A 20,252-nucleotide genomic window follows, 5' to 3' on the forward strand; every position below is an offset into this window, starting at 1 on the left:
GGCAGTTCTATTCCTTCTGTTTTTGTTATTTTCCCTCTGTTCATTATTAATGCAGCACACTTGTCTAGTCCAAACTCCATTGCTATATCGCTACTGAATATACGGACAGTGTTTAGCAGTGATTCTATTTCTGACTGGGACTTTCCATACAACTTCAGATCGTCCATGTACAGCAGATGGTTGATTTTACTGGATGTTTTAGATGTTTGGTATCCGAGGCTTGTTTTGTTTAGTATTTGTGAAAGTGGGGTCATGGCGATTACAAACAATAGAGGGGATAGTGAGTCCCCTTGGGAAATGCCTCTTCTAATGCTAACCTGTCCAAGTGCCTCGCCATTGATTGTTAACTGTGTACTCCATTATTATTATTATTATTATTATTATTAAAAACCAATAATGCACAATCAACTAGAACAGAAAAAATACTAACTAGACCAAAAGCAACACCACTAATAATATCAATTTCAATGAAAGCTGTAATAGCAAAGTTAGCTTGTGTCTTGCGTCTCCTGTAAAAAAAACCCTGCTATTTATTTTTATTTTATTTTATTACATTTTATATCCTGCTCGTCCTCCAAGGAAACCAGAGCGGTGTACTACATACTTAGGTTTCTCCTCACAACAACCCTGTGAAGTAGGTTAGGCTGAGAGAGAAGTGACTGGCCCAGAGTCACCCAGCTAGTATCCTGGCTGAATGGGGATTTGAACTCAGGTCTCCCCAGTCCTAGTCTAGCACTCTAGCCACTACACCACGCTGGCTCCCAGGGCAAAGAGGCACTTTTGTAACATGGTGATTCTCTTTATTTAGCGGGAGGGGGAGTATCTGGCCCTACCCACCCCCAGCACAGTACCTCCAGTGACTATTGCTGGTGTCTATCTTATGTTTCTTTTTAGATTGTGAGCCCTTTGGGATCAGGGAGCCATCTTATTTATTTATTATTTCTCTATGTAAACTGCTTTGGAAACTTTTCTTGAAAAGCGGTATATAAATATTTGTTGTTATTGTTGTCCTATAAAAATAATTATTTGTCTCTGCCATTTAACCTCAAATAGTGCCATTAAATTGTGTCATTAAATTGGTCCACTTTTGCAAGCACTTGAAGGACTTTGAAAGCCTATGAAACCAAATAGGTCAGGTATGCAGCTCAGACCTTCGATACTATATTTACTTTTTAAAAGTCTGCCATGCAGCTGAGCACTATACATAGCTGCCTTCGCTCAGGGCAAAAGGCTTCAGCGCATGGAGTGCTTTTCCTTTCCAAAAATGCCTATGGTTTAATTAAACTTCTAATATAAACGAATTGGCGGGAGAGACCACCGTTTCAGCTTGTTGAATGCTCGCAAGTCCAAGTAAGTTATGGGATTTATTACAGTATTTCTGTTGAATGTTAAATGGGCATAATTGCCTCATGAACTTTGCCTTTTGTCTTTCAATATGAAGTCCAGTGATACACCATTCTGTTTCTTGCCTCAGTGAAATCAAATGGACAGTTGCAATCATGTTAACTTGAAACAGATTGGTTTGTATATAAGATGCAATGGAGGGGATAAATTTAACCCAATATGATTTTAAAATGGGTCTGTGTCATACTTGAAGTTTGTACAAAATGAAAAGCCTTTATGTGGATTCATTTGAAAACTCTGAGCTTCCAAAGCAGAGAATTACTTTGTGCAGTTCTGTAAATTTCCATGTGCGTTTATGTATGCTGAATAAATAATATTGGATTATAATTCAAGGACTGACCTGTGATACCTAACATGCAGTCAGTATTCAAAATTGCTTTTGTTTTATTTCTGTAAAAATAGCTATAAATGTTTTTGTAGCACAAGTGACCTGTCTATTCTGTCACCCAGATTTGTTCTCCTTTCTGCCAGGTGAAGATGGGTGTGCTGGCTGTATTATTTCTCCCATTGCTTGTAGTTGTAATCAGTGGAATTGTATATATTTATCGAACGGTTATTCAGATGGTGTCAAAATCTGCTGTGCGAAGCAAAGTTGTAGTGATCACTGATGCTCTCTCCGGCGTGGGCAAGGGTAAGCAGATGCGACAAATGGATTATATTGTATAGTTGGACACAGACACATGCACACATATACACATGCAGGTTCTAAAAGTCAGAACAGTTGTGACTGCACTATGCCATGCCATCTGGAATCTAGCTCCTTGACCTGTGAACCTTGAGCATGTGGAATTCTCAGAACCTTCATTAAAAAGAAATGAACAGATAAGTTTCTATTCCTCATGACTATAAAGGAAAATTTGGAATGTGAAGAGTATTGTCTAAAGGCTCAGAAACAAGAGGTTCTAATCAGGAGCCATGACTTCTGCTCTGAAAGGTACTGCAGGAAACAAAATAATGAACATTTAGTGTTTAGAGCTCACTATTTAGTGAAACAGTGTTTAGGTACAATGGATCCTTAAGATATATAGAGGAGATTCTTCAGTTCCCCCCAGTTTTCACCCACCCACTGGGAACTGTGTTCTTTCCTGTCTGTTCCCACAGCATGCAGCCAGCTCTGCTTCAACTCAAATATTGCCCTCTAATGGCCCACATATTCCTTCCTCTCCATTCCATCTTGCAATTCTGCAAGAATCTTCCAATTCTGCAAAAATTAAGGTGTTGTGAATAAATTACGAAAGCTCAATATATAGCTAGTATATAGCACTTTAGTTTTTGAAGTTCTATTAACCTTTGTGACAGCTCAGGACAAAGCAGGATAAGTATGTACATAAGTACTTACATGCCATTAGGCCACTTTGCTTAATTGTTTCTGAAAGAGGTTTCCTTTTGGGTTGTTACTGTAAAATGTGGAATTTTTAATGTAGACTAGAAGTCTTCACAGCAAGCATTCCTACTGTACACAAAACTGATTTAAAAATAAAGGCCACATTATATTTGTTCAGAGAATCATGCGCACCCAACATTCTCAAAACAGAACTAATGTGGGCTAGGAGGAATGACACTCAGGTGGATCCATAATTATTTGAAAAGCGGCCTCCGCAAACACTGTAAGCCTTAAATGAAACAAATTGATCTATTTATAGTAGGATGGTTGTGCTGTAGTGGTGAGATCTAATTGCACATACAGTAACTATCAGGTGGCAGGGAGATGGTATAAATAGATTATAACCCATAAGTTATGCACCAGTGCTAAGCTTTGGGGTCTGAACCAGTAAAATTTAATGCATAGAGAAATTTGAAATTAGATTGTTTGTAGGCCTTGCGGCTAAGACTTTAAAGAGACAACAATGGTTCACAGAGTGGATTGTTGCAGAGCTACAGAGGATATCATGGGACTGGAGAGAGATCCTCTTCCACTGCATGGGGTCTGCAGTAGGTATGTTGCTCTGTTGCTTGTCAGGGGGTGGAAACAGGAGATGTCAGTTGAGAAATCATGGCTCATTTGCACCATTTGGCAGATGTAGTTGGGGAAGTGTAGAAAGATACAGAGCAAGAAAAGCTTGTACTGTTCCATCTCCATGATAGCAGGTATGCAAGAGCTCTGCATTTATTGGTGATTAGGGTTGAGAGCAAAAGTAGCTATTCTCTTTTTTTAATAAATGTAAAGGGGGAGAGAGAGAAGTAAAAGATGGGGCTGGGGTGATGCCAAGCAGCTATTTCTAAAGCTGATAAGGACATTGTGAAGTTATTGCTATGATAACGTAGTCTAATTAGTCATACATACAGACTATGGTATGTGTTTTGGAAAGACAGAACTGTACTCATGGGCTTTAAACATTTTGGGGGTAATGTTAAAAATAATATTGATCTATCATTGTTTTTGTAGTTCCATTTGCCTCATTCTTCACAAAGTTTTTTTGTAACCTCTCTAGAGATGTGCACAAAATTTGCCCGGATTTGATTTGAATTCAAATCATTCGAAATATTCATTCGAATTGATTTGAATTTGCCCAAATTCTAATCAAGTTGAATCAAATTGAAATTGAATGTATAAATAATAATAAATAAACAAACAAACAAATTCAAGTGAATTCTCCTGAAATCAATTCCAATTCAGGCTAATTCAAATCAATTCAAATGAATATCCACCCTGTTCAATGGTTCCAGATCAAATAGATTCAAATTTGAATCAATCAAATATGGGCAAATTTCATTCACATTCCTAGACCTCTCTCCTCCTCCTCCTCCTCCTCCTCCTCCTCCGCCATTGTTGGAAATAACATCTTGACATCACAGGGTCCCCTAGGGTTACATTATACCAACTGATGTTCTTTCGGTTGCCTGTTACAATACTTTGTGGAAAGATTTTGCAATGTCTGTCAACAATATGTTCCATTTCCCAAATATTCTTACAGTTAGGAATAGTATCTAACAACCAACCTAAACCTTATTTATTGTAGCCTTAACTCACCACTTCTTGTCCAAATGTGTGGGATGGGAGGAGGAGGGAGAACAGTCTGTAAAATCATGGGTTGCTTTGTGGACCTCCACTTCACTGTAGTAGATAGTAAAGGATTTGACCATGGAAATGTCATGATTTTCTCACATGTTTAGAACTGATCAGATTGCACTGTGCACCTTATGCTTTGCACAGTATCCCATGGAATGAGTCTGTAAACAAATCTAAGTGCGAGGGTGCATTTATGTAGTTTATGAGTTGCCATAAACATATCAGAGTAAATGGTGTGTTCTCTTAGCTATCTGAAGAGAACACGCCATTCTCCTGGTGTGTTCTCTTAGTTATCTGAAGATTCAGTATTTTAAAATATAACCATTGGGTTGTGCGCATATATGCACGTATATGTTGAGAGGTGGAAGGACTATTTTTTCCTCTGTTCATTTTAAATTGGCAAGAATAAAAGTGCATTGCTATTCTTATTAACCTGCCTTATTTGTTGATTTACCTTTCAGAATGCTCACGAGTATTTCACACAGGTGGAGCGAGGCTAGTTCTATGTGGTAAACACTTGGACAAGTTAGAAGCTCTCTATGATACTTTAAGCAGTGTGGCTGATCCGAGAGCAGTAAGTATACGCAACACACCTTAAAGCCCTGTGTAAAGGCAACAAGATTCTTCTCATCTTTATGAAGAGTGAGACTGCTGTTCCCATGTATAGATGTGGACCTTTAAAAAACCAGTACTTCTGTTGAAACTGCCATGTGCTCTACTGCTCAGCTATTGTTGCAGAGTGATTAATTAATTTCTATAAGTAATTGCACAGGAAGCTTGGTTTTAGTTGCAGGAAACAAATGCTTGAACATTTGTTATTACTTAAACAGTAACTAACACAAGAGTCTCTCTCTTATGCAAGTGAGACAGAACCTCTCTGTTTGAATTCTGTACAAGTAAGAAGGTTAACATAAACCTAGACTCCACCTCCAATCCTGAACATAGATATAGACACATAGACAAGCATGTCCTGGACCAGAACAGAGACAATGCTCAATCACATTGAAAATATATGCTATAGCCCCCTCCCTGATTACATGTGAAACTAATCTAAATCAGTATTTTAATTAGCAACTTCCGAATAGACTTTTCTGCCTAATAAAATTGCTGTGAGGTAGGAAGTTCAGGATGTGTCTCAGCTGGAAATGATAGATGCAGGTGCTGTTAAGAAAAAGATTGCTGAAGGTCATCTAGGCCAACACACTGCACCAAGGGAAGCAAACACCAAAGCCAACAGAACAATACCTATATACTTTTAAAAGAATATATCCTATTGTCTTCTAAGCAGAGATCAAGAATGAGTATGGTACATATCAAAGGCACAATTAAAACAAGGAATAAACTTCAGCAGGTATCAAAACCTGCCTGTGCTGAGAGACTGACTGTAATGAGACCTCCTTTGAAGAAGAGGAGTAAGACCTTACTGTGGCCCTTAGCACTGTCTAGCACCTTGGAAAGTCAACACTACATGAGACCATTGGAGGTCACTTCCTCAGATGACATGTGGCTCTAGTCTAGGAAGCTGTGACCCAGTCTTCCCCTGTGTGGACTTCCATCCCAACTCTGGGACCCCGTTGTTGTCTTGGGACCTTAGGAACAGAAGTGACAATGAGCCCAGAATCAGTGCCTTAGTGTCCATTTGGCTGCCCGCAGTCTTTATTCTGTCAGCCCTATGCAGAAGGAGGGAAAAAATCACAAGTACCTGTTCTGGATCAGGAGCCAGATCCAGGAAGGGGCAGAGCAACTAACTCCATTATAAAATCTTTTAGTCTCTGCCTGCTAACTGCTGGTGCAACAGCTATCTCTTGCCTAGCCCTGTCACCCAGTTCCTGTTAACCAGCCTCTGCTGGACAGCTCCCCAGCTGGCTCAGGTCTTCTGATTGAACCCTTGGCACTGTTGGACAGTACCTTGTCTGTTCTAAGGGCTTTTGTCCTCTTACATTTTAGTGTGGGTGTTACACTACCAATTTTAAAGCAACTAGAGGATCTCATACACAAACACTTGTGTGTGCTCTCTACAAAGATGTGCATATGGTCTTTTCAATAAAGGACTAGTTCACACAGTACATATTTTCTCCCTGTAAGCATCAATCAGTTGTCACCAGGTATGAGTTCAGGCAGATGTGCAAAGATCTGAGGAATTATAGACAGAGTCAGTAGCACAATTCCTGGGAAAGGTTCCACCTTGATCAAAGGAATATTGCCAATTATCATCATATGAAGCTACCTTACACTGAACCAGACCATTGGTACATCTAGATCAGTACTGTTTACACAGGGTTTCATACAGGGTTCATAATTCTCAACTAAATTCAGAACTGTTTACCTGAATGCAACCCTGGGTTTCATTTGCTCCTACAATTGTCAAAATTTGCTTTGTATTAAATTTCATCTGGTAGGCTCTAGTTGTTGTATTGTTCATAAGGATGACCAGTTGGTGCTTCCCCAACTGATCTATGAATTGCTTTGTCATCTAGCACTGATGGAAGTTGTCCTGTTTTTGGTTAAATTTTTGTCCTTTGGAAAGAAAGAAACATAGATCAGTCTTACAGGTATAGCATAATGCAGTAACAAAGTATTGCTTCTTTTTTAGACTTTTACACCGAAGCTTGTCCTTCTAGATCTCTCTGATGTAAATTGCGTTCAGGATGTAGCTAAAGAAATATTGGATTGCTATGGATGTGTGGATATACTCATCAACAATGCTAGCACAACAGTGAAGGGGACAGTGCAGAATATCTCACTGGAAATTGATAAAAAGATTATGGATGCCAACTATTTTGGGCCTATAACACTCACCAAAGGTATTTGGAATAATGCCTCTTTAAGACCCCCGTTTCTTTTTAGAGATGGGACATTAGATGGGCACACTGATGCTATACTTGAAAAATAATGTGCATATCTTTTTGAGAGAAAGTCTATATAACCTGCAATCTATATAGTATCTTACACATATTTATCACTTACCTGATGATAGATGTTTGGAGATGGGGAGTGATGGGGCAGACATGTTTCATATGTTTTCATATGTCTTATTCATATGTCTTATTCTGACATTCAAAATATTATTTAGAACTCATCACTTGCCTTTTAGCTGTAGCCAAGCTCTGTATAGTTTTGACATAGAAAAAAAATCATCACCAATTAAATAGGACTGATTATATCAAATTTGGAGAGTGGTGTTCCTGATCAAGTTAAATTATTATAAAAATGCTAAAGAAAACAAGATTGATAAGAAATGGGTTTCATTGGTTAATCGTTGAAACAATAATGTTAATGACCAAATGCATCCCATATGCTATTTTCTATTTAAGGATATGTTAGGACATTTTTATGATTTTGTAAACATTACAACATTTTAAAGATGCATTTATATTGTCATAAGAACATAAGAACAGCCCTGGTGGATCAGGCACAAGGCCCATCTAGTCCAGCATCCTGTTTCACACAGTGGTCCACCAGATGCCTCTGGGGAGCCCACAGGCAAGAGGTATGTGCATGCCCTCTCTCCTGCTGTTGCTCCCCTGCAACTGGTATTGAGAGGCATCGTGCCTCTGAGGCTGGAGATGGCCCACAGCCATCAGACTAGTAGCCACTGATAGACCTGTCCTCCATGAATCTGTCTAAGCCCCTTTAAAAAACCATCTAGGCTGGTGGCCATAACCACATCCAATGGCAGAGAATTCCATAGATTAATTATGTGCTGTGTAAAAAAGTACTTCCGCTTGTCGGTCCTAAATTTCCCAACCTTAAGTTTCATGGGGTGACCCCTGGTTCTAGTGTTGTGAGAGAGGGAGAAAAATTTCTCTCTGTCTACCCTCTCCACTCCATGCATAATTTTATACACTTTGATCATGTCTCCCCTTAGTCACCTCTTTTCCATGATAAAGAGCCCCAGATGCTGTAGCCTAGCCTCATAAGGAAGGTGCTTCTGATGATCAGGTGCCCCTGATCATTTTGGTTGCCCTCTTCTGCACTTTTCCCAGTTCTACAATATCTTTCTTAAGATATGGTGACCAAAGCTGTACACAGTATTCTAGATGTGGCCACACCATAGATTTGTATAAGGGCATTATAATATTAGCATTTTTATTTTCAATCCCCCTCCTAATGATTCCTAGCATGGAATTAGCTTTTTTCACAGCTGCCACACATTGACACTTTCAATGAGCTGTGTCCACCATGACCCCAAGATCTCTCTCCTGGTCAGTCACCGACAGCTCAGATCCTATCAGCGTATATGTGAAGTTGGTGTTTTTCCACCCAATGTGCATCACTTTACACTTGCTTACACTGAACCGCATTTGCCATTTTGTCCCCCAGTTTGGAGAGATCTTTTTGGAGCTCCACACAATCTGTTGTGGATTTCACTACCCTAAATAGTTTAGAGTCATCTGCAAATTTGGCCACTTCGTTCGTCACCCCAACTTCTAGATCGTTTATGAACAAGTTAAAGAGCGCTGGTCCCAGTATCGTTCTCTGGGGGACCCCACATCCTACCTCCATTGTGAAAACTGTCCATTTATTCCTGCTCTCTGTTTCCTGTCCTACAACTGGTTATTGATCCACACATGAACCTGTCCCCTTATTCCATGACTGCTACGTTTACTTACGAGCCTTTGGTGGGGAACTTTATCAAAAGCTTTTTGGAAATCCAAGTATACTATGTCAACTGGATCACCTTTATCCACATGCCTGTTAACACTCTCAAAGAATTCCAAAAGCTTAGTGAAGCAAGACTTTCCCTTGCAGAAGCCATGCTAGTTCTCCTTCAACAAGGCCTGTTCTTTTATATGCTTAACAATTTTGTCCTTAAGTATGCTTTCCATCAATTTACCCAGCACCAAAGTTAAGCTGACTGGCCTGTAATTTCCTGGTTTCCCCCTGGATCCCTTCTTGAAAATTGGAGTCACATTGGCTACTTTCCAGTTCTGATTGTAGGGACAAGTTATATATTTTTGCTAGGAGATTGGCAATTTCACATTTGAGTTCCTTCAGAACTCTTGGGTGGGTGCCATCTGGCTCTGGAAATTTGTTAATTTTTAGCTTTTCAAGACAGTTTACATCTTCCCTTGTCATCTCAAATTCACCCAGTTCCTCAGCAGCTAAACCTGAAAAACTCAATTCTGGAGAGGGTATATGGTCAGTATCCTCTGCCATGAAGACAGATGCAAAGAACTCATTCAGCTTCTCTGTTATTTCATCATCTAACCACCTCCCTGGCGGGTTTTCTACTTCTGATATATTTAAAGATGTTTTTGTTATTATTTATTTATTTATTTGATTTGTATACGACCCTTCCAAAATGGCTCAGTATTCCCCTTGACACTTCTAGCGATATGCTCCTCAAACTCTCTCTTTGCATCCCTTATTGTCTCCCTGCATTTCTTTTGCCAGAGTTTATGTTCCTTCCTGTTCTCTTCATTTGGGCAGGACTTCCATTTTCTGAAGGAAGTCTTCTTCCCTTTTATAGCTTCCCTGACTCTACTTGTTAGCCACACTGGCATCCTCCTGAACTTGGTGCTACCTTTCCTCCTTCTTGGTATACATTCCAACTGAGCTTCTAGTACTGTGGTTTTAAATAAGTACCATGCTTTCTGGAGTGATTTGACCCACCTGGCTTTCCCTTTCAACTTCCTTCTTACCAGTCCCCTCATTTTTGAGGTTTCCTCTTCTGAAGTCCAACACATCTGTGTTGGACTTCCTTGACAATTCTCCACTCGCATATATGCTGAATTGGATCACACTATGGTCACTGCTACCCAATGGTTCTGCAACTCTGACATCTTGCACCAGGTCTTGGGCATCACAGAGGATTAAATCCAAAGTCGCCATCTCTCTGGTTGGTTCCGCGACTAACTGTTCTAAGGCACAGTCATTTAGCACATCTCGAAATTTGGACTCTCTGTCATTACCTGAATGTGAATTTACCCAGTCTATGTGTGGGTAGTTGAAGTCACCAATTATTTCTGCCCTCTCTCTCTTTGACACATCTCTTATTTGTTTCTCCAACTCCAGGTCATTCTCAGAGCTTTGATCTGGAGGGCAATAGCATGTCCCTGGTAACACATTTCCTTTCAGTCCTCGTAATGTTACTCATAATGATTCTGTGGAGGACTCTGGTCCACCTAGGTTATCTAGCTTATTTAATCTATCGCTTCTTTGATAAGGAGTGCCACTCCTCCCCCAGCCCTACCCTCCCTGTCCCTTCCATAGAGTTTATATCCAGGAATAATCATGTCCCACTGGTTCTCACCATTCCACCAGGTTTGTTACACCCACTAAAGTATATCTATGTTTTCATTAGTAACCAAGAACTCCAGCTCACTCATCTTGGCTCGGAGGCTTCTGGCATTGGTATACAGGCAACTATATGCCAGGTCCCTCACCTGGTGTTGGCATGTGCTATCCCCCTTACCATCATTGGACCTATTTGGCAAGTTGTCCTGTGTTTCCTACTGTTCAACTCCTGGCTCTGCTCTATCCCCTTCTGGTTTATCCAAAACATGTACACCCTCACACATTAGGGGATTTTGCTGGCCGAAGCAGATGCCACCCTGTTCCTGCCGGCAGTCCCCCAGGCGTCATTTTAAAGGCTGCTCTGCAAACTTCTTGATTTTTAGTGCCAGCAGTCTGGTTCCATTTTGGTTCAAGTGGAGCCCATAACTTTTGTACAGGCTTCGCTTCCCCCCAAATGTGCCTAACAAATCTAAACCCCTCTTCCCGGCACCACCAGCTCATCCACGCATTGAGACCCCTCAGCTCTGTCTGACTGTCCCTGTGCATGGAACAGGTGGCACTTCAGAGAACGCTACCCTGGGGGTGCTGAACTTTAATATGCTAGTTAGCAGCAGCCTAAATTGGGCTTCCAGGACCTCCTGACTGCATTTCCCAACAATTGTCATCAGTTAATAAAATGTATATTACACAGGCAATGAAGAGTGAAAACGAAGTTTAAATAAGAAGCACCTCTTCTGATAATGTAACAAATCTAACATCATTAATTTCTGCCATCTTTTCCTCCCCAGCTCTTCTTCCCAACATGATCTCCAGGAGAACTGGACAAGTTGTGCTAGTCAATAATATCCAAGGGAAATTAGGAGTCCCTTTTCGTGCAGCTTGTACGTTTACAAATCTAAATGGTTATTTATTTGCATGGGCTGTTAATACAGTACAACTCTGCCTTATAGAACTGGACTGACTACCAAGCCAAGGAGTTTTAAAGCCACTGGGGGAAAAACAGGTGTCAACTCTGCCACATACCACACCATAGATTCTTCATATTTATTAAAAGACACCGTCTGACCATAGGAATTCATCACCCACCCTTGGACCCGAGACTTCCTTCAAGTATTTCAGCACAGAAACCCACTGATTAGTCATTGCCAAAAAATTCTCTTTTTCTAGTTTCCGGCAGAGTTGTTGGGTCAAAATTCCAAAAGTTGCATTGTGGAACTGGATATCTGTATGACCGGGTGATATGTAGGTCAGCTATTCCAAAGCAAACATTTTATTATATGGTGTTGAAATAATGGGCAGACTAAAAGGAGGAACTAGCAACCCTAGCTTCTTGTTTTCTGTACATGGAAAGATAGCACTGAGCCAAAATATTAGAAGAGCCGAGAGTAGGGTTGACACTGAAATTTCCAAAAAAAAGAAAGTGAAATGCAAAGCAAATTCCAGGATTCCTCTCAAGGAGAAACTTCTGAAGATTTTCAAGGGAAGCCAAACAAGTTTCTGTAAGAGAAGTGAAATTTCTCAGAGGGTTGGGGTGGCTGAGAGGGGAAATATATGAGTGGGGTGATTTTAACTCTTCCTCCGCCCCTCCGCATTCTATGAGGCCATCTCTTTGTTTGCTCCTAGATGCTGCATCAAAGCACGCTGCACTGGGTTTTTTTGACAGCCTGAGAGCAGAACTGCAGGAATTTGGGGTTTGTGTCAGTACTGTGACTCCAAGCTTCATCCACTCCTACCATGTTCAGCCAAAGCCTAGCAACAGGGAAAGCTCCATGTGGAAATGTAAGTTCCGCACGACTACTTGGGGTAGGGGCTGGAGGACCTGAAATGAAAAAGAGTTGGACAGAGATCAGATCAGACAGAGCGGAGACAGAGTACATTGACCACATATGTGAATTGCTTACCAGTAGAACTCGACCACACACACAAAAAAAGCATAGACATAATTTGTTCGTGATTTAAAAATAAAGATGATTGGGGCAAATATCGTCTTGCTGACAAAGTTGAAAAATACTAGGTTTCAAAATACTAAGTTTCTATAAGTAGGAAATTATTAAGATGGAGTAGAACACAGTGTTAGATTCTTGGTTTATTATATGCTTCTTTTCTAAAGCATTCAGTATCATCAACCTTTGACATACAGCTTGGTATGAGTCAATGGTTTCTGGACCCAAAGCGGGGGAAAGTCTGAGCCTGTTAATCAGAAACATATGTTTATGTTGTATACAGACAGCAGTTGACATCCTGACTAAATTTGCTAGAGGAAGCCCTATTGAAATTTAGTAGTCCTGTAGAGTAACTCCTCTGTAGTACTGCTGAGTAATTTAGTTAGGATGTCAGCCAATAACTTATCAGGGTTTAACCCCATAGGATGCTCAACTAATATAACTAAATAGTTATAACAGCAACACCACAGCATATTGTACTCAGTGCTGAGAAAATAAAACCACAAAATCAAACCCTCCTTCCTCTTCTTCTGATATATCCTCTTCAAGAGCAGCACATTATAAGGGCTCTCTCTGCCTACCAGCCCCTTTGAATACATTTTGAAATTCCCTCCTTTTGTGTTCCCCCTCCCTCCCCCCAGCCAATGGGGGGTATAGTTGCCCATGACAACACTTGGTTTGTATGATAACAAGCCATCCAAGGCACAAGGAGAAAAGGAAGCCAGTGCCAGAAAACCAATCAGCAAGGGAAAAACAGGCCTCCAAAATGGCACTTGAAACATCAACATGTTTAGATCAAAACTGGATTATTTTGTTCCAAGCTTCCAGGCCCTTTATTTAGATGGTGTTTTGTTTTGAGCTTGTATCCCTACTGTTTTCCTGTGGGAACTGGGAGTGTATGTAAACAAATGCTTTCTTCTTTTTTAATCCCCCCCCCCCCCCGCAAAGAGCTACTATAGATTCCATGGATAAATCACCTTTGAGAGGCAGTCTAAAGACAACTTCCACCATGTACACTCCTGGTGTTAGGGGTCAGGGCAGGGAATTTTGCAGAGAAGAGAGAACAGAGCATGGGATCAAATCTTCTCTGGACAAAATAAAATGAAGCTATCTTACTTTGAAAAGGTCCACCATCCTCGTCTGTACAAGAGTGTTTGCTGTGGACAATGGGCACTCTACTTTGAACTAGAGATATGCAAACAGGTTTGACGTTGAACCTCTTTGGTTCAACTGTTTGGGGTCGAACTGAACCACTCACTGTTCAGTCTAACCCCGGACCGAAACACCACCACCCCCAGCCAGTTTGAGGGGTTTGCAAGTTTTTTTTAAAAAAAATTAATTTCCCCTCCAAGAGAGTTGTTCAAGTGGTGGCAGCAGGGGGGGTGTCCATGGAGGTCCCGCGTTCCCCTGCAAGCCTCCCTTAGTTAAAAAATCAGCAGTTTGGCCATTCTTCGGCCGATTTTTGGCCTTTCCTTCTGGCGCAGTAGCCATTTTGGAGGCTGCTGCGCCTGCACAATGGGCCTCTGTGTGGCCTGGGTCAGGCCTAGGGAACCTCTGCAGGCACCCACCACACACACACACTACCTTGGACAACTGCCCCGGAGGAAGTTTTTGGGGAAAATTAATTTTTCTTTAAAAACTTGCAACCCACCCCCCTGCCAAAACAAAACAAAACAAAACAAAACAAAAACCTGGCTGCTGCTAGTGGTGTTTCGGTCTGGGGTTAGACTGAACAGTGAATGGTTCGGTTCGACCCCAAACAGTTTAACCAAAGCGGTTCAATGTCAAACCTGTTTGCATATCTCTAGTTCAAAGTAGGGTGCCCCCCACCCCTGTACTGGACTGAACAAGAGCAAACAGTGTAAGCTTGGCCACTCCTGTGCACCACCATTTCAGGAAGATTTCTTTTTAATTTTTTTAAAAAATAAATTTCCTTTTAATGATGTTGCATCCCCATTTATTTATTTATTTATTTTAACTTTTATATCCTGCTTTTCCTCCAAGGAGTGCAGAGCAGTGTACAGTTATCCCTCACCAACCGCTAGGGTTCCGTTCCGGCAAAACCTCACTGTTGGCAAATTTGCACTTGGTGAGGCATTAAAGTTTATGGGAAACAAGGGGTTAGGGTTACCACAATAGCAAAAAGACCTAAAAATTAAGTGGGGGGAAACCAAAAAAAGGCCAAAAAACCATTAAAAATTCTTTAATATTGCCAAGAGTCACCAAGAAGAGCAGATTGAACTTCTGGAAAAAAAATTAACCCCCTCAAAATCACTCAAAGGCATTTTAAATTGGCAAGGCAGAGCAAGTTCACGGGTCAGTAAGGGTCACCAAGAGGATTGAGCAGATGGAACCTTTGACCCTCCCCCGCAAATTGCTGGAAACCCCCCCCCGCCGCCATTGCTAATAAACCTTCCCAACTGCAGATACTCGGGTCGCGGTTGGCAAGACCTGTCACAATTTCCTATTGGCATATACTCAAAACCGTGGTTGGTAAAACCATGGTTGGCAAGGGATGACTGTACATGGTTATGTTTATCCTCACAACAACCCTATGAGGTAGGTTAGGCTGAGAAAAAAGAGAGTGCCCTAGAGTCACCCAGTGAGATTTGTAGCTGAATGGGGATTTGAACTTGGTTCTTCCCAGTCCTAGTCCAGCACTCCAACCACTATGCCATGCTGGCTACATTTCTGGCATATTCAACATTTTTTTAAAAAAGAAAGCTGCATATAAAATTGACTGCATCAAAAGCTAATTGTGATTAATTTTCACACGGTGCTAGAAATGCAAAGACAAAATGGCACATAGCCATTGTGGGAGTGGTTTTGACATTTTCCTCTTTGATGTTTCAGGCTTGTTCAGAAAACTGGCTTATGGTATCCACCCAGTAGAGGTAGCTGAAGAAATCCTGCGAACAGTAAATAGGAAGAAACAGGAGGTGTTCATGGCAAATCCCATTGCAAAAGCAGCTGTCTATATTCGCACGTTCTTTCCAGAATTGTTTTTTGCTGTTGTTGCTGCTGGAGTAAAAGAAAAGCAGAAAATTGAAGATGACAAATGATTATGTCCAGCTCGTCTCCCTTGGCAGTAGGGTTGCCAAAAGCCCTATATTTTATGGACTGATCTATTTGGGACCTAGAGGCAGAAATATTAGGGGAAGACCATGCAACTCCAAAGGAAATGATGAAATGTTCCTCGTTTGAGGATTTGGAGGCAGTGGAGTTGGGAACTGCAATCTGTTCAGCTATCATTAAATGTACACACCACCAGGGCTCTGAAACTTCAAACCCTAGGGTGCCTTGTTGAACTGTCAGTTATGTCTGTGGTGCTGCTTGGTCTCCTGGGAATTGAGGTGACAGGAAAGGTAATAGAAGGCATATACTGTCTGGAGAAGCTATGCCCTGTTTTCTGGTTCTAGTACTCCGGACAGTTGTGAAGGTATGTAGATCCTAAATAGGTACAGACAGAGAAGATGAAGAGGTTTGGGCACCAGGGGAAATGTGAGAAACAGAGAAACAGTTGGAGACTGGGGAGGAGTTGGAATATGTGGAATAAGTGTATGGTACTAATATGTCAACAGGGTGTGGGGCTTTTAGAAAACAGGGTTGATTTGATGGAAAGGAAATTCTCAGGGGAAGAAGAAGAGAGGTTCTTTGGCGATAGTTGCTATTTCTGTTTTGGTACAAGTTTATTTACCCTCCAAGTTCAAAACCTCAAGATTAGCATATTTTTTAGAATCTCTAGTAGGGCTTGATTGGTGGTTTGTTTGTTTTTTAAATAGCTTTTTAGCTATAAAATAATTAAGCAAGCATCTGGAAAAAAATATTCTAGAAATCTGCAAGTAACACATATTTCCAGATTTTAGACCAATCTCTTGATTTTGGAAGTTGAAGGGCCATTTGATTATCTGATTACTGCAGTAGCAGATATTTTACTTGGTAGGGCAATGTGAGGGAGTATAGAGATTAGGGGCAGAATGGGAGACTGAAGACTGCTACATCTGGAGTTATCCAATCAAAATCTACAGTGGGCATGTCACAGTTGAAAGGTATCAATCAATCAATCAATCAATCAATCAATCATCTTCATTATGGTCGAAGAACAGCATAAGATAGAACAGTAGAACATGATTCAAGAACAAATTATGGAACAGTAAAAACATATCTCTTTAAAATTACTACTCTAATATTATGAAGTTATATTATAATGCTATAAAGCTGCTACCCTTAGAAAAGAGGGTAGCTATAAGATTATTAAGCAGCTGTATTAAAAAATAAAAATTTCTAAGCAATTTGATACTATGATAATACTGTAAAACTTTTACACTTTAAAACAGAGAGAAAACATAAAAGCAAGACTGTAAAATCAATAAGATTATAGCCATAATTGTAAGCATCTATATGTAAAAGGATAAAAAACCTAGAATATATAAAATATGTGTAAGGTAAAATAAAGAAGTGGAGAGAAATGTAAAATAAAGTGGATAAAAATGATATGTAGAGTAGGTTAGCTAAGTGGGAGGACTGAGTGGGAAAGTAAAACAGTCAGTAGTTAAAATGAATACAAGACTGGTTATGGACTAGCAGTCAATTCAATGCAGTGTGGCCAGAACTTAAGGTGTATACTCGTGAGTCAAATGGGCCGTAACCTAAATTTGGCTTTAAAAAAGCCAAATCTGGCAACAGAGCGTGCAGAACCTCGCTGTGTTATACATGAAGGCCTGGTCCTCATCCAATAGCAACATCTAGATGTAGACTTGGCTTGGGCGACCAGGGTACTTGAGGAGTAGTGGAAGTATAAGCTTGGCACAACTGAAAGATAAAGTGATGCCCCATTTTAAGGGAGTGTGATATACTTTAAAATTTGGAGCCTCTGTTAACCCTGTGGGTGAACCACAGCATGGTAAATCATTAAAGAGGCCAATGAAAGACAAGCAATAAGAGGATATTGATCAAGAGCATGATTGCACTAATGCTTCTTCTTGAGTTAGATGTGCATTGGTGTCAGGATCCACCTGGACTACAACCCAGAGGAAATCCTCTCTGAGGAAGAGCACACCCTGAAATCCCCCAGCCCCAATCTTTAAATCTGTCAGACTCTGCACAGCTAGAGATTGTCACCTCTCCTTCAGTTAGCTCCTCAGTAGAGCCCTGGGGACCGGTACCCTCCAAGAGGGCTCATCTCCTATCCCTAGAAATCTCTGGTACTTCAGAGGTGGCATGATTGCTTGGCAGTTTAGGGTCCACTTCCCAAAGGGCCTACTCAGGAGAAGGAGGACGAGGCCAATTCAGGCAACTGCTTTGGACTGGGGCTGTTCCGAAATCCAGGAAGGGGTGAGGCTCCTAGCAACTAGGAACCTCCATTTGGAGCTAGCCTTTGCTGGGTTAACAGCTAGTTCACGGAGTTGCAGCTTTGCTGGACCCTGGCATGGACAATCTGTTGCACCCCCTACAGTTCACAGTGTGCTGTTCTCTCCTGGTCCTGGTCCTGGCTCTGCCTGCACACCAGGAGGAAGTGTCTGCCATGCCAGTTCATAGTTGCAATTTCTGTTCATGGTATAGGGAGAGAGGAAGGGATTTTACCCTCACTGCATCTGCTGTGCTTGTAGCAGGAGTGTGGGGGAACCTTGAATTGTTAGTGATGCAGAAGTGCATTGCATACTCTGTGAAGGCAACTGGAGTGAGTGCAGTCTTTTGACAACATTGTAAGGATACTTGAGCTATTTGGGTAGGAGAGGGTAAACCCAGGTAGCTCTGGTCATCTGCTGCAGTGGGAGCCCTTCCTACCCAGAATCTTAGGCCCTGAGTAGCCCAGATCTGCTACCCAGGTTAGAGGTGAGGGTGGACATAAGCAGAATCCATGCTACCTCTTCTTTTGGTCATCTGGGCTCCTGCACCATTTTAAACCTGCCAGCGGCCATGTTTTTCATAGAGTCCTGTGCTAGAAAGGCCAGGCAGAGTGGAGCTGCTGTTGTTGAGGGCTGCCTCTTTGCAGCTTCTGTGGTGCATTCTGGGATATTGGAGGACCCAGCCCGGGTTTGTTTATATTCCCGGGGGGTGCAGCAGGTGGTGGCAGCCTGAATGTGTGGAGGTTGGGCAGGTAAGCCCAACTGGGAGTTTCGGACATCTGGGAGGCACGGGATGGGAATGTGCCTCCCTTCCAGCCCACCCCTATTTGATCATGTGCATGAGCTCTGTGTGTAGGTGTGTGAGGAGAGGAGACTGAACGGAAAGATGGCTGCTGTTAGGTTTGTTATTTGCTGCTGAGATTTCAGGTTCTGTGCCCAGGTAGTGCACATAACAGAGATATGCTTGTCCCACTTCCCTGCCCCAGTGAAGGGATGGGGGACAAGCCCTCAAAGACTTCCTTGACTCCACTGCCTCTTTCATTGTTTCCCTTGGTTCACCAGTTTAAATTTGTGGTAAATGTTGCTCCCTTCAAAAAAGAATCCTCTGTTTTAGAGAAGACATCCATACTGCTATTATATGAAGCTATGAAAAAAAGCAAATTAAGCATAATTTACATATTTGAAAAGAGTGTAAATTCTGTTCCCCATATTTTTAGATTTTAGATCAAACAACTCTACGTGAAACTGACATAAATAAAGCCCTTGTTTCAATTAAGAACATTAATTTTCTTTTCTGTCTTCTACTTATAAGGGGAGGGTGGTGGGGAGAGAGTATGTGTAGTGCAGAGATGCATGGTAGTGGACACAATTCATCTCTGTGTGCACTGTGCATAGAGGAACCCTCTCTAAGTAGGGGTCATGATACTCAGCATCAGAAATGGCAGGCATGTTTTGTCCCCACTGGATCAATATCCCCAATTGTAGCATTTTATTTTATTCTTTTTCAGAGGAAGTAGCAGCCATTCGCTTATATTTCAGAAAGTAATTTATTATTATTATTTGAGGACACATCTGGATTAGGAGCTAATTCTGACCTAGTGATCCAGGTTTCCTGGGAGTTGCTGGCTTTGTCTTCCCAACAGCCTTCCCAATTCTACCTTGTTTACCTTTATAATAAGGACTACTGAGAACTGAGCTCATACTTATCAAAATATCTTGAACTGGGTTCCATTTCCTGGTCACTGTAGAATGTGAAAAAGATGGAATTTGGAACAGCCATATATCTATAGATATAGATATATTAGTTAAAGACCTATGATATTTCACAATGGGTTTGCTACTGGCCTTCCACTACCATTCTCCTGCTCTTACCTTCTATGTTCCTTGCTTTAGCTCAATTAGCTATTCAACATCTAATACCCAGAGTTCAGGGCTCTCTTCGGGCCTGGGTGATGGGGCAACAAAATGCTAAATCAGATTCAATGGAAGCAAAGTAAAGTGATGCACATAGGGGTAAAAAGTCCTAACTTCACGTATACATTGATGAGAGTGAAAACTAGCCGTGACTACCTACAACTGAGACCTTGGAGTTGTAGTAGATAGCTCAATGATAACATCAACTCAACGTGTAGCAGCTGTGACAATAGTGAATTCTATGTTGGAACCAAAATTTCTCCAAAGTGAAGTATGAACGAGAATTGCAGGGTTCCTCCCAAGGAGAAAAATTTTGTAGGTGGTTTCTCCACATCCTCATGATTCAGAAATGACAAAAAATGGTTTCAGAGGTTAGCCAAATGGAGCAATAGC

The 20,252-nt window shown here is 41.3% G+C and overlaps 1 protein-coding gene and 1 long non-coding RNA gene across 7 annotated transcripts in view; one reads left to right on the forward strand and one right to left on the reverse strand.

Annotated features, from left to right (window-relative positions):
• The window catches only part of LOC128343275 (uncharacterized), a 35,891-nt gene that overhangs the window by 12,287 nt on the left and 3,352 nt on the right, over positions 1-20,252 (reverse strand). For both annotated transcript variants that reach the window (XR_008315433.1, XR_008315434.1), the window contains exons 3-4: positions 7,382-12,473; positions 6,741-6,931 (exon numbers count right to left, since the gene is read on the reverse strand). This is a non-coding gene — a long non-coding RNA (uncharacterized LOC128343275). The remainder of the gene's footprint in view (positions 1-6,740; positions 6,932-7,381; positions 12,474-20,252) is intronic.
• On the forward strand, positions 1,195-19,230 carry DHRS7C (dehydrogenase/reductase 7C). 5 transcript variants are annotated; one of them, XM_053292063.1, is made up of 7 exons: positions 1,195-1,350; positions 1,876-2,035; positions 4,876-4,988; positions 7,008-7,218; positions 11,443-11,535; positions 12,278-12,433; positions 15,451-19,230. In XM_053292063.1, the coding sequence occupies exons 2-7, from the start codon at positions 1,882-1,884 to the stop codon at positions 15,657-15,659; spliced, it is 936 nt and encodes a 311-aa protein (XP_053148038.1). In that variant the 5' UTR covers positions 1,195-1,350; positions 1,876-1,881; the 3' UTR covers positions 15,660-19,230. The 5 variants fall into 5 exon arrangements, with proteins under 5 accessions (XP_053148038.1, XP_053148039.1, XP_053148040.1 ...); XM_053292064.1 differs by having other exon boundaries at positions 1,196-1,350; positions 1,855-2,035; XM_053292065.1 differs by lacking the exon at positions 1,876-2,035 and having other exon boundaries at positions 1,201-1,350.

This window comes from Hemicordylus capensis, chromosome 2 (assembly GCF_027244095.1).
Source record: "Hemicordylus capensis ecotype Gifberg chromosome 2, rHemCap1.1.pri, whole genome shotgun sequence".
NCBI classification, from domain to species: domain Eukaryota; kingdom Metazoa; phylum Chordata; class Lepidosauria; order Squamata; family Cordylidae; genus Hemicordylus; species Hemicordylus capensis.

Bases quoted from the DNA above. Each gene is read 5' to 3' on its own strand.
- DHRS7C (XM_053292063.1), top strand. From the start codon at position 1,882: ATGGGTGTGCTGGCTGTATTATTTCTCCCATTGCTTGTAGTTGTAATC. The intron at 2,036-4,875 runs GTAAGCAGATGC...TTTACCTTTCAG, and splicing joins TCTCTCCGGCGTGGGCAAGG to AATGCTCACGAGTATTTCAC. The intron at 4,989-7,007 runs GTAAGTATACGC...CTTCTTTTTTAG, and splicing joins GTGTGGCTGATCCGAGAGCA to ACTTTTACACCGAAGCTTGT.